This window comes from Callorhinchus milii, unplaced genomic scaffold (assembly GCF_018977255.1).
Source record: "Callorhinchus milii isolate IMCB2004 unplaced genomic scaffold, IMCB_Cmil_1.0 Scaffold3, whole genome shotgun sequence".
In the NCBI taxonomy this organism is placed as follows: domain Eukaryota; kingdom Metazoa; phylum Chordata; class Chondrichthyes; order Chimaeriformes; family Callorhinchidae; genus Callorhinchus; species Callorhinchus milii.
In genome coordinates this window covers 3379541-3392661 of record NW_024704744.1, presented here as the reverse complement: position 1 = coordinate 3392661, position 13121 = coordinate 3379541, and the positions used below count along the sequence as shown (strand labels likewise).

Below are 13121 nucleotides of genomic sequence, written 5' to 3'. Positions count from 1 at the left end.
GCAAGATTTGCATGTTAAAGCCACAAGCTGCTCAGTTGCCTGTCGGTGCATTTGGAGAGCGAGTGTGTGGTGTGTGGGAGCGGGGTGTGCGAGGTGGGGGGGAGGGTGAAAGATGGGGGAATGGTGCTGCGGGGAGAGGGGGAGGTGATGGAGGGACGTATGTTAGGTAAAGGTTGTGATTAGTGGAAGAATTTCGGCGGCTTGTATCTTTAAAAGCATGCTGTTGTTTATTTATTAGGGTGGTCCAACTGGTGGCCGGATGCGGCCCGTGGGCCAATTTAATTCGCCCCCTGCCTCCATTTCATCTGACCCACCCCCTCCTTCTGTAACCTGTAAATCTTGTGTTACGTTTCTGGAGGGGAAACACAAAAATATTGCTTATATGGCCCACGGATGTTTCTCAAATAGGGAATCTGGTCCTCAGCAGCCAAAAGGTTGGACCACCCTGATTTAGATATAAAAAAGAATATATTGGTGTGCGAGGTAACTAAATAATTCAAGCCCGTCTCAAGCTTTGCCTCCACGGCTGGTCCGAACCGGCCGGTACTTTGTCGACAGGTTTATTGACGTTTGCTGATGTGTTTGGGTTATTTACAGAGACTCTGTTTGGCAGAAGACAGTTGCCGTGTCCCGTGTCCCCAGAGTCATGCTGTGGTTAGTAACTCAACAACTCAACAACATGCACTTCCTTCATATATATTTAGTCTAGGTTGATGCTCCAGTACAGGGCTGGGGGGAGCAATGCCGTGCTTTGGATGAGACGTTAAACCGAGGTCCCGTCTGCCTGTTCAGGTGGACGTTGAAGATCCCATGGTACTATTTGAAAAGAGATGGGAGTTTTCCCAGTATCCTGGCTGATAATCAAGGCATGGCTTTCTGTATTGTAAATATAATATATATTCTGTGTTGTAAAAATTTCGTCACTCAATCCACGACTGTTTGGGGGACGCTGCTGTGCACAATTAGCTGCCACGTTTCACAGATAATACACAGTCAGTCCACTTTACAATGTATTCTGTGAAGCTCTTTAAGACGTCACAAAGACATGATACGGTGCTATAACAAATGCAAAGATTATTATTATACCAAAGAAACCTCAGTGACAGAGCTGCTGCTGTCAAAGTAAAGTGCAATGAATAATAATAATCTTTGCATTTGATATAGCGCCTTATCACGTCGTTCAGACGTCTCAAAGCGCTTCACAGGATATACGGTAAAGCAGATTGACTGTCTATTTTGTGGGCGAAACATGGCTGCCAATTGCACACAGCAGCGTCGCACAAACAGTCGAGGATTGTTTGATCGGCGTGAGTGAATGAGTGGGGTTGAGCAGTGAGTGAAGCAGAGCTACGTTGCTGATTTATACTATACAAGCGTTGTTTTATTCCCGTTGTCTGCTCTCCTCCTGGAGTTACCGCACTCGGTGATGTGAGCAGCGGCTCGTCCAGAAATAAAGCTCCTGTTGGTATCATATCAGGAGCTCGGGCTAGCAAGGCTTTGCAGTCGGAGTGATTTATTTTACCAGAAAACGACGTATGGTAACGTAGAAATCTACAGTGCGGAATGAGGCCATTCGGCTCATCTCACCTGTACCAGCTCACAGAGCAGGGACGTCACCTCAAATCCTCTGCCCCATATTATCCCAAAACCCCCTTCAAGGCCCTCTCTCTCATATACCTGTCTAGTTCCCTGTTAAAAGCTACAATGGATTCTGCCTCCACCACTCTACTGGGCAGGTTATTCCACATCCCAACTACCCTGAGAGACAAAAATCCGCTTAAGTTCTTTTGTTGATCTTGTGAGTAACTTATAATTACGTTCCTAGTCACTGACTCACCTATCAATGGAAATAGTTTCTCCCTACTTACCCTAACAAAACCCTCATCATTATATCTACCTCTTATCAGGATCCCCGCAACCTTTAATGCTTCAACAAAAACAGCTGCAGTCTTTCCGATCTCTCCTCATAACTGTATCCTTCAACCCCAGAATTATTTTCTTAAACCTCCTCTGCACTCTTTATAAGGCCTTAACATCTTTCCTGAATTGAGGTGCCTAAAACTGGACACAGCACTCCAATTGCACCTAACCAATGATTTCTACAAATTTCTGTCAAATGTTAGGATTATTATGTTAACATCCTGGTGAGATGTTTCATTTATCCACCTCATCAAGTGTGTTATCACATGCGTTTTGCTTTTGCTGTTCACTCTGTGTGTCGTTCCCAGCAGTGTTGGCCGGAAATTCGGATCAATCTTTATAATGGGAATTCTCGTTAAGAGACAAGTTTTTTTGCCGAACAATGGAAAAACAATTTGTTTTCAATGGGAACCCGTTCACAGAATACTTGCACTCAATCCACGCCTGTTTGTGGGACATTGACTGCTGTGTGCGATTGGCTGCCGCGTTTTGCCCCAAAAATATACAGTCCATTCGCTTCACAGTGTATTCTGTGAAGCGCTTTGAAATATCTCAAGGAAGTGATAAGCCTATGTCTCGTTTACCTGTCCTGGGTGGATGTTAAAGATCCAATGGAGAAAAGATAAGGGAGTTTCTCCTGGTGTCCTGGCCAAGAATCCTGTCAATGAAACTGGTCACTCACTCCATGGCTGTTGGTGGAATGGAAGGAGAGAGTTCCAGAGGTTTGCGACATTGTGGATGAAGGGCTTGGCCACAGATGGTGACATGGGGCAGGAGTAGGGGGCAGCAGCCAGGAGGGCGAATGTGGGTCTGACCCTTAGTGGAAGGACTGGGGCGACTGATGCTTTGAGGAGAGGAGAGAGCATCACAACAACAGCTTGTATTTATACTCTGCTCTTCACATTCGGGTAAAGTCTCAAAGTGCTTCACAGGGATGGGGTTGGATGCCGAGCGAGGGAGAAAGGGGAGGTGGGGTGTGGGGGTGGGAAGAGGGAGGTAGTCTTAGTTGCATTCAAAGAGGTAAGATTTGAATTGAGAGGGCCTAGATAATGCAGACCATTATACGCTGTTTTATTTATCTGAACAGTCGAACCAGAGGACACAGCCTGTGATTGAAGTGGGGGTAAACTTAGAACAAATCTGTGGAAACACTACTTCAGTGAGCGAGTCGTAAACATATGGAACAGGCTCCCGAGAGAGACAGTGGAAGCAGAAAGTGTTGATTCTTTCAAGAACAAATTAGATAGATTTCTGTTAGGAAATAATATTTCAGGATACAATATATAGTTTAGGACGTGACATGTGCAATTGACTGCCAGGGTGGTGGAAAGCAAACTGGATGGACCTTGGTCTTCTTCCGTCTAGCAAATTCTTATGTTCTTAAGGAGGGGAGAGAGACAATGTGTCTGACACGTGCGGAAACCCATCACCGTGCTTAAGAGTATCCAAACCAAACTGAGAATTTCCCAGCATCCCACCTACACAAGGAAATCCCAGAGATAAGAAGGTTAGCTCGTGGGAACAGACTAGAACTGCAGGAAAGGCAACGTACAGCCAAGCACGGGGTGAAGCCAGGAAAGTCATCAGAGAACTCAAGTGGGATCAGTGGGTTGTGTCACTCCAAAGGCGGCAAGACTGCACACGAACGAGACAGTGAGGAAGAAGGGAGGGAAGGACGAATGACAAAGGAAAGGTCGGTCCGTTGCGTTCCCCTGAGCGGTGCAGCCAGCAGGTTTGGTTCCGCTTCCAGCTGTTCTCTCTGGTTGTATTTCTACAGGTGATCTGGATTACTATTGGCTGGACCCGGCCACCTGGCACAGCAGCGAGAGCTTCCCCATCAGTTCGGTGAGTTTATCCACAGCGACGGTGACTTTACTGGGTGGGGTGTGTGTGTAGGGGGTCACCGAGGACTTCATCCCACAGTCCCATCGCCTCACTCCTTCCCTTGCCTCCTTCAAGGCACATCCCAAGACCCTCCTCTTCGACCGCACCTTTGGTCACCCTCCTACCCCTACCCTCCCTTCCCTCCACCCCTCCTGATGCCAACCCCCAGCTCAGGTCCAAATCTCAGTGCGCTGATGGAGGTTGAGGTGAGCACTGCATTGTCAGAGGTGCCATATCTCGCCCGATCTGCCTGATCACGTAATAAAATAATAATAATCCTTGCATTTGATACAGCGCCTTATCACATTGGAAGGATGTCTCAAAGAGGATTTATTGTGAAATGAAGTGACTGTGTATATTTAAGCAAACAAAGCAGCCAATTTGAGCACAGCAATGTCCCACAAACATCCATGGAGTGAGTGATCAATTTTATTTGGTTGATTGTTGGCCAGGACACCCCAGGAGAGAAAAACTCCCTTCTCTTTTGGAATAGTGCCATAGGATCTTTAACATCCAGCTGAGCAGGCAGACAGGACCTCGGTTTAACATCTCATCTGAAAGACGGCACCTCCGGCAATGCAACACACCACCCCCAGTGCTGCATCAGACTGTCGTCTTAGAATATGTGACTTCAAGTCCCGACCTGGGATTTGAACCCACAACCTTCTGTCTCAAAGGCAAGAGTGTTCAAGACGGTGTCTGTTCAGAAAAGAGGAGGAAGTTGCTTCCAGGGTCCTGGCCAACAATCCATCATATTGATCATTCACTTCAAGCCTGTTTGTGAGACAGTCGCTACACTTGACATCAATTGCCTGCGAAGAGTTTAGTCATTATGGGTGCTAACATCATTTATGTAGCACCTTTCGTACAGGAGGTGTCTTCCTGTGATGGAGCTTGATGCCGAGCTGGGGGATGGAGGGAGGCGATTGTAAGCATGGTCGAATAGGAAGCTCTCCAGGCATGATCTGAAAATGGGGAAGGATAGGGCATAGCAGAGAATTGAGGGAGATAGTTCCAAAGTAAGGAGGTGCAAGGGGTGGAGGGATTTGTAGAGTAATGTATGGTTGAGAGTTTCATTTGAAAGATGGCACCTCCAACCATGTCGCGATTCCCCCAGCACTATTGCGAGTTTAAAGTCCTCGCGTGTGACAAGATATGTTTGGCAATGGAATGCCGGAACAAGTTGCCCCTCTGTCTCAGTTACTGAATTGCAGGTCTGCAGTATTCCAGGGCACTGCTGATGACAACACAGGCTCATCGGAGGAGTTGGAAGGGAAGACCATCCCACTCAACAACAATAACATTACATTTGTATAGCACCTTTCGTGTTGGGAGGATGTCCCAAGGATCTGGACAGTTAATGCTTTGGACTCGAGCTGAGGATCGAGATCACGGAGGGTGGAGGGCAGGGGGGAAAGGAGGGCGACCAAAGGCACGGTCAAAGAGGAGGGTCTCAGCTCCTGTTAACCCTGCAAGCCAAAGCCCTAATGGATAGGGTGAGATCTTACTGAAGTGTTCAGGATCGTAAAATGATCTAGAATAGTATCAGCTTGGCCCAGGTGGTAGTAGTTTTGCCTCTATATCTGACACCCCAATGCAGTGCTGGGACATGTTGCATTATCGGAGGTGCCGTCCTTCGATAGAGATATTAAACCGAGGTCCCATCTGCCTGTTCAGGCGGACGTTAAAGATTCTGTGGCACTATTCGTAGAAGAAAAGGGAGTTTCTCTCTCCCTGTGTCCTGGCCAACAATCTTTCAAATAAAATTAGTCACTGTCTTTGCCTGTTTGTGGAACTTTGTTGTACCCAAATTGGCTGCCACGTTTGCCCAAACATGTACAGTCACTCTATTTTACAGTATATTGTGTGAAGCGCTTTAAGAAGTCTCAACGGCATAAAAAGGTGCTGTATCAAATGCAAGTATTATTTTTATTTTTAAAACCTGTGAAGCGCTTTGAGATATCCTGACAACATAAGGCACTATATCAAGTGCAAGAACTATGATATCGTTATTGTAAAATGGTGCATTTAGATGTATAAACAGTGTTTTGTTATGTAGAGCGAGGAGCTGAGCGGAGCTCCAATGGCTTCGCTCTCATTAAATAGGTGAAGAAAAACGAGTCGGCATTTTATAGTCCTGTTTCTGCAGCTATTACAGTGCTGTTCATCATATTTAAGCTGAGGATAATGGACACTTCCTGGCCAAGGCGAGCTCTTTAAATCACTTTAACTAGCTGTCTGATCTGGTTTTACACAGGCTTCTTAATCATTGCACGGAATATGCTACTCGCTGGATTCGTAGGAACTTCGGAACAGGAGCAGGCCATTTGGCCCCTCGAGCCTGTTCTGCCCTTCTAGAAGATCATGGCTGATCTGTACCTCAACTCCATATACCCGCCCTTGCCCCATATCCCTTGACCCCCTGGCACACTCACCTTGCCAGCGAGAGGACCTGGGTTTGATTCCCAGGCCGGAGCAAAATCTTAGACAAGTTTTCTGACTGCACACACCTCTGTTTACCCAGCAGTAAGTAGGAATCCAGCTGTTAGTTGATTGGCGGATCGCTTTCCAGGGGCAATACACCCCACCCTCCCCCCCCCTCCCCCCACTCCGAAAAAGGCGTTACTCAATCCACCACTGGTTGTCGGCCACTGCTGTGCGCAACTGGCTGCCACATTTCGCCCACAAAATATACGAGAACTACACTTCAGAGTGAATTCTGTGACGGGCTTTGAGCTGTTGAGTAACATTGTGCTAAAAAGTAGAACCAGAGGATGAAAAGGGGGGGATAAATTCAGAACAAATCTGTGGAAACACTACTCCAGTGAGCGAGTAGTAAACGTGTGGAAGCAGAAAGTATCATTTGTTTCAATAATAAACTAGATAGATTTCTGTCAAAAATAATATCGTGGGATACAATATATGGTTTGGGACACGACATGTCAGGCGACTGCCAGGATGGTGAAAGGGTGAACTGGATGGACCCAGGTCTTCTTTTGTCCGGCAAATTCTTCTGTTCTTAAACCGATAACTTGTAATTTCACAGCATCCTGTTACATGGCAGCCATCCAAAGAAGGGGATCGTCTGATTGGACGCATCATCTTAAACAAGAGGACCAGTATGCCCAAAGAATCCGGCTCCTTGTTGGGGTTAAAGGTCAGTGCGTCACGTAGAATCCACACAACTACCGAGGCCATCGAGTCCAGACTGGTGCTTTGGCTCAGTCGGTGGAACTCTTGTCTCCGAGTCAGAAGGTCGTGGATTCATGTGCCACGTCAGGACTCATATAGGAAGGCTGGTCCAACCTTTTGGCTGCTGAGGGCTGGATGAGAAACATCTGTGGGCTGCATAAGCAATATGTTATTCTGATTGGCTCAGGGCAGGCGCTTGTGTGTATTTGCTCGTCGGACAATGAAGTTGGAAATGATTCGCGGGCCAGATGAAATCTTCCACTGGGCCGGATGCGGCCCGAGGGCCACCAGTTGGATCACCCTGGGCTAAAGTAACATTCCAGGACAGTGTTTGGGAAGCGCTGCATTGTCAGAGGTACCATCCTTCGGATAAGATATTAAACTGAGGCCTTGACTACCTGTTCAGGTGGATGTTAAAGATCCCGTGGCGCTATTGAAAAAGAGAAGGGAGTTTCTCTCTCCCAGTGTTCAGGCCAACAACCCCCCAAATATAATTGGACTCTCACTCCATGGTTGTTTATGGGACATTGTTGTACAAATTGGCTATTTTGTTTGCGCACAAATACACAGTATAAATTCTCTGAAGTGCTTTGAGACGTCTCAACGACACGATAAGGCACTATATCAAGGATTATTATTATTATTAGACTCTTTATCAAATGCAATGGTTATTATATAACTCACTCTTCACCAGACTCATGTACTCTAATCCCTATTCCCTTCTATTTCCCTACTCTCTTTCACCATTCACCCATTAAAACCATGACTGCCAGACTCCCTGGCTCCCAGTAATCAGCGGATCGATTTTCTGATCACTGGGCTGACCTACATCTCTTTTCACGGCATTGTTTCTCCCTTACTCGCCTGTAAAGCTCCCTTATAAACATCTGACTCTCTTTTCAAACAACATTCTTATTTCTCCCTCCATGGTGCTCCCATCTAAATTTACGACTAATACAATTACAATCCTTGCATTTGGTATTGCGCTTTTCACGTCTTCTAGACTTCTCAAAGCGCTTCACAGAATATACTGTAAAGTGAATTGACTGTATATTTTGTGGACGAAATGTGGCAGCCAATTGCGCACAGCAATGTCCCACAAACAGTCATGGATTGAGTGACCAAATTTTTATTGTTTTCTTTTCTTGAGGGATTATTATTAGGCGTGTGGAGTAAGGAAACTTGCCCAAAGTTTCACCCTGCCAGGAATCAATCCCAGGTCTCTCGCTTGTGAGGCGAGTGCTCTAACCACTGAGCTACAGGACTCCAGTATAATACCTTCAGACACAGCCTTGCTGCACATTAAGGTCAGAGATGGCCAAGATGATCAATATGAACATCGGAACAGGAGGAGGCCATTCAGCTCTTCAAGCCTGTTCTGCCATTCTGTTAGATCATAGCTGATCTGTACCTCAACTCCAATTACCTGCCTTTGCTCTATATCCCTTGATACCCTGATCTTTCGGGGCAGAGAGTTCCAGATTTCCACTACCCTTTGGGTGAAAAAGTGCCTCCTAATTGCACTCCTCAATGGTTTAGCTCTAATTTTAATTCTAATGCCCCTCGTTCTGGATTCCCCCATCAGAGGAAATAGTTTCTCTGTATCTACCCTATCAAATCCCTTTATTATTTTAAAAACCTTAATTAGATCACAACTCGACCCTCTAAACTCAAGGGAATTCAGGCCACGTTTATGCGAACTTTGCATCATGATTTAACCCTTTAAGGCCTGGTATAATTCTGGTGAATCTGGTGAATCCCATTTCCTGGGAAGGGAGCTCTACCACCTAGTGGCGATAATCTGGGTGTAAATTAACACAAGGAATGTTTTAAAACATCATAAACTTTAACTCTTTCTAATCTCTACTGTGCTTTCTTACCATATCCGAAAATTTAAAATAAATTGAAACTCTCCCGGTGTCCTGGCCAACAATCCCCCAGATAAAATAGGCCATTCACTTCATGGCTGTTTGTGGGACACGGTTGTGCGTAAACTGGTTGTAGCATTTGCTGACAAAATGCACAGTCATTGATCTTTACAGTATGTCCTGTGAATTGCTTTGCGAAGCCACGATGCTGTGATAAGGTGCTACAAATGCATCAAATGCGAGGATTTATACTAGGTTCAATTAGGGACCAAAGAGGAAATTTTCTTGTGGAGGCAGGGCATGGCTGACATATTGAATGAGTACTTTGCATCTGTCTTCACAAAAGAAGATGCAGCCAATACCCCAGTATCGGAGGAGAGGCTAAAGAAATTGGATAGTATAAGAATAAACCGAGAGGAGGTACTAAAAAGGTTATCGATGCTCAAGGTAGGACGGGGTGTATCGTAGGTTACTGAGGGAAGAAAGGATGGAAATAACAGAGGCTCTGGCCACAATCTTTCAATCCTCATTGGACACCGGGGTGGTGCCAGAGGCCTGGCGGGTTGCACATGTTACTCCCCTGCACAAAAAGGGGCAGAAGGATAAACCTGGGAACTATAGGCCAGTCAGCCTAACGTCAGTAGTGGGGAAACTTCAAGAGACGATAATCCGGGACAAAATAAATTTTCGCTTGGAAAAATATGGGTTAATAAAGGACAGCCAACATGGATTTATTAAAGGCAAATCATGTCTAACAAACCTGACACAGCTTTTTGATGAAGTAACAGAGAGGGTGGATGAAGGTAGTGCAGTTGATGTAGTTTATATGGATTTTCAAAAGGCGTTTGATAAAGTGACACCGAAGAGACTTGTAAGCAAAATAGAAGCCACAGTATTAAAGGGACAGTGGCAGCATGGTGAACGGGAGGTTTTAGGTGTTTTTCTGACTGGAGGGAAGTATGCAGTAGTGTCCCCCAGGGGTTAGTATTGGGACCACTGCTGTTTTTGATCTATTTAAACGACCTGGACTTGGGTATAGGGAGTACAATTTCCAAGTTTGCAGATGATTCTAAGCTACGAAAAATAGTAATCAGTGAGGAGGATAGTAACAGACTGCAAGGGGACATAGACAGACTGGTAACATGGGCAGACACGTGGCAGATGAAGTTTATTGTGGAGAAATGCGAAGTGATATATTTTGGGAGGAAGAATGAGGAAAGGCAATATAAGCTGATGGTACAATCTTAAAGGGGGAGAAGGAACAGAGAGACCTGGGGGTTCATATCAGTAAATATTTGAAGGTGGCAGGACAGGGAGATAAAGCTGTTAAAAAAGCATATGGGATACTGGGCTTTATAAATAGCCGCACAGAATACAAAAGTCAGAAAGTTATGATGAACCGTTATAAAACACTGGTTAGGTCTCAGAGAGAGACTGTGATCATAGGCACCACACTTTAGGAAGGATGTCAAGGCACTGGAGAGGGTGCAAAGGAGATTTCCCAGGATGGTACCAGGAATGAGGGACTTCAGTGATCAGGAGGGGCCGGAGAAGCTGGGATTATTCTCCTTGAAGCGGAGAAGGTTAAGAGGAGACTCAATAGAAGTTTTCAAAATTATGAGGGGATTCGATAAGGTGAACAAGGAGAAACTGTTTCCACTGGCGGGTGGGTCGGTAACCCAAGGGCACCCGATTTAAAATAGTTTTTAAAAGAAACAGAGGTGAGGTGAGGAGAAATATTTTCACACACGAGTTGTTGGAATCTGGAATGCATCGTCTGAAAGGCCGGTGGAAGCCGATTCAATAACAACTTTTAAGAGAGAAGTAGATAATTATTTGGGGAGGACAAGTTTGCAGGGTTATGGGGAGAGCGCGGGGGAGTGGGATTGGTTTGGGTAGCTCTTTTCAAAGACCCGGCGCAGTCATGTTGGTCCGAATGGTTTGCGCCGGACACTGTGTTCACGGTTGGTCCTTGTTCACTGGACACCAGCGCTGTGAGCAAAGCCACACATAAGCGATGACTGTCATAATGGGGTCCTCCGGTATTGAGCCATCTCTGCTGTTTGTGGATAAAGTTGTTTTTTTTCCCCCCCGTTTGACGGAGAGAAGAACAGTTTCCGGTGGAGATTTAACCTGACCTTTCTGTCACCCAGGTGGTTGGAGGGAAAATGACCGACGTGGGGAGACTAGGAGCCTTTATCACCAAAGTAAAAAAGGGTAGCTTGGCCGATATCATTGGACATTTGAGAGCTGGTGAGCATAAACCTTACATTGATGCATTCAGGGGAAAGAGGCACAGGACGACTTCGACACAGAATTATTCACCGACACTCTCAACCCAGTGCTGAAGGCCCTGCCTGCCTGTTCAGGTGGATGTTAACAGTCCTATGACACTATTCGGAAAGAAAAAGGAGCTTTTCTCTCCCGCTTGTCCTGGCCAACAATCCCCTCAAATATAATTGATCACTCACTTCATGGCTGTTTGCGGGACATTGCCGTGGACAGATAATCTGCCCCATTTGCCTACAAATACATCATTGCCAAACACTTGAAGACGTTTCAGTGTCACGAGCATCACATGCAATTCAGTCTTTATCTGGGACCCGATGGGGAAAACCCAGGAAAAGTACTTTGAGACGTCTCAACAACGTGATAAGGCACTATATCAAATGCAAGGATTATTATTATTAGTCTTCAAATCCTTTTGCCTTAACAGACACCGCCCAAGGCCAACTTCCACTGCTCCTTTGGTCAGTGTCCGACCCCACCATTGTGCATCGCTGGGTGGCGCTCTCTAGTGTTCAGGGCGCTGTGTAAATGCAGATGATTGCTGCTGCTGTTGTGGTCGCTATTCCTGGATGGAGTGGGTGGAACGTTGGTGAATCTGCTTTTATTTCCCGGTCGCAGGTGACGAGGTGCTGGAGTGGAATGGCAAGCCGTTGCCGGGGGCGACCAACGAAGAAGTTTACAACATCATTTTGGAATCGAAATCGGAACCTCAGGTTGAAATCGTCGTTTCAAGGCCGATAGGGTGAGTCTCTTGAGCGTTTCTGTGTGACTGTGGCTCTGAGCTAGGGAACTGGGCTGTGTCACTGTCATTGACAGGGGACTGAGGCATAATAACACATTGCTGCCACACGGCAAGGCGGAGGGATTGAAGGAGAGAGTTTTAGAGTTCCGGGGCGTAGTGGCTGAAGGCACGGCCGCTGGTGGTGGAGCGGAGGGGACGAGGGACAAGCAGGTGGCCAGAGCCAGCCGAGCGGAGGCAGCGGGTCATGGAGTGGGGAGAAAGCAGTTCGGAGAGGTTAGGGGAGGTGCCAGGGCGCGAAGGGATTTGTACAGAAGGGGAAGAGCGCTGTGTTGCGCTGGGTTCCGATGCATTGCCTCTGTATCTCCGCGTGAACCCATGGCAGGGTGTCTGTTTGCGTTTAACATCTCTTTCTTCCGCCCCCACCCCACACCCCACCAACTGTCTGTTCTTCGTTGAAGATTCTTTTGTCAGTTGCATCCCAAAAACTGCCACAGGCGGGTGTGTAAAATTTACCAGTGAGTAACGAACGCAGCTTGGCTTTGACACCCCACCGCCCCCCCCGTCCCTCACCAGCGGACGCACAGCACGCTTTGGTCCGTTGGGGTCCATTACGGTTTCCGGCTCTTCCCCCGCTCTGTTCCCCCCCCCCCTCCTCCCCCTCACTACTGCAGCTCCTCACAATTTTAAGGGGCTACAAGTTTGCAACTGGTGGAATCAATAAAGCCCGCTTTACCAACCTGACAACTTTGGGCAATAATAATTTGGTCACTTCAATCCACGACTGTTTGTGGGACACTGCTGTGCGCAAAATTGGCTACCGCGTTTCGCCCACAAAACATACAGTCAATTCACTTTACAGTATATTCTGTGTTCTGTGAGGCGCTTTGAGACGAATCAACGGCGTAATGAGGCGCTATATCATATGCAAGGATTATTAGTATTATTATTCTCTCACTGCCCCTCTGGTCCCTGTTTGCGAGCGGTTATTCCTCAAGGACAGAGGTATGGAACTTCAAGCAAAACCAGTAAAATGATGTTCTCGCAACCTCTCCACCCCCCCCCCCCCCCCAGTTGCAAACATTTTATCCTATGAACTGTTGGGAGGTCCTGACTCTCTCCCCTTTTTCTCATCCTTCCCCTCCTCCTCCCCTACCACCCATCTCCATGTCAGAGAAGTTTGACTTCTCCCCTCTCCCCCTCTCCCTGATCTCTAACCCACTCCAGCA

The 13121-nt window shown here is 46.8% G+C and overlaps 1 protein-coding gene across 1 annotated transcript in view; it reads left to right on the top strand.

The window, feature by feature from the left end:
• Positions 1–13121, top strand: part of LOC103185594 (regulating synaptic membrane exocytosis protein 1) — a 229299-nt gene that overhangs the window by 130129 nt on the left and 86049 nt on the right. The window contains exons 6-9 of the mRNA XM_042332866.1: positions 3698–3765; positions 6851–6961; positions 11018–11117; positions 11772–11895. Coding sequence (XP_042188800.1) covers positions 3698–3765; positions 6851–6961; positions 11018–11117; positions 11772–11895 — 403 coding nt within the window. The remainder of the gene's footprint in view (positions 1–3697; positions 3766–6850; positions 6962–11017; positions 11118–11771; positions 11896–13121) is intronic.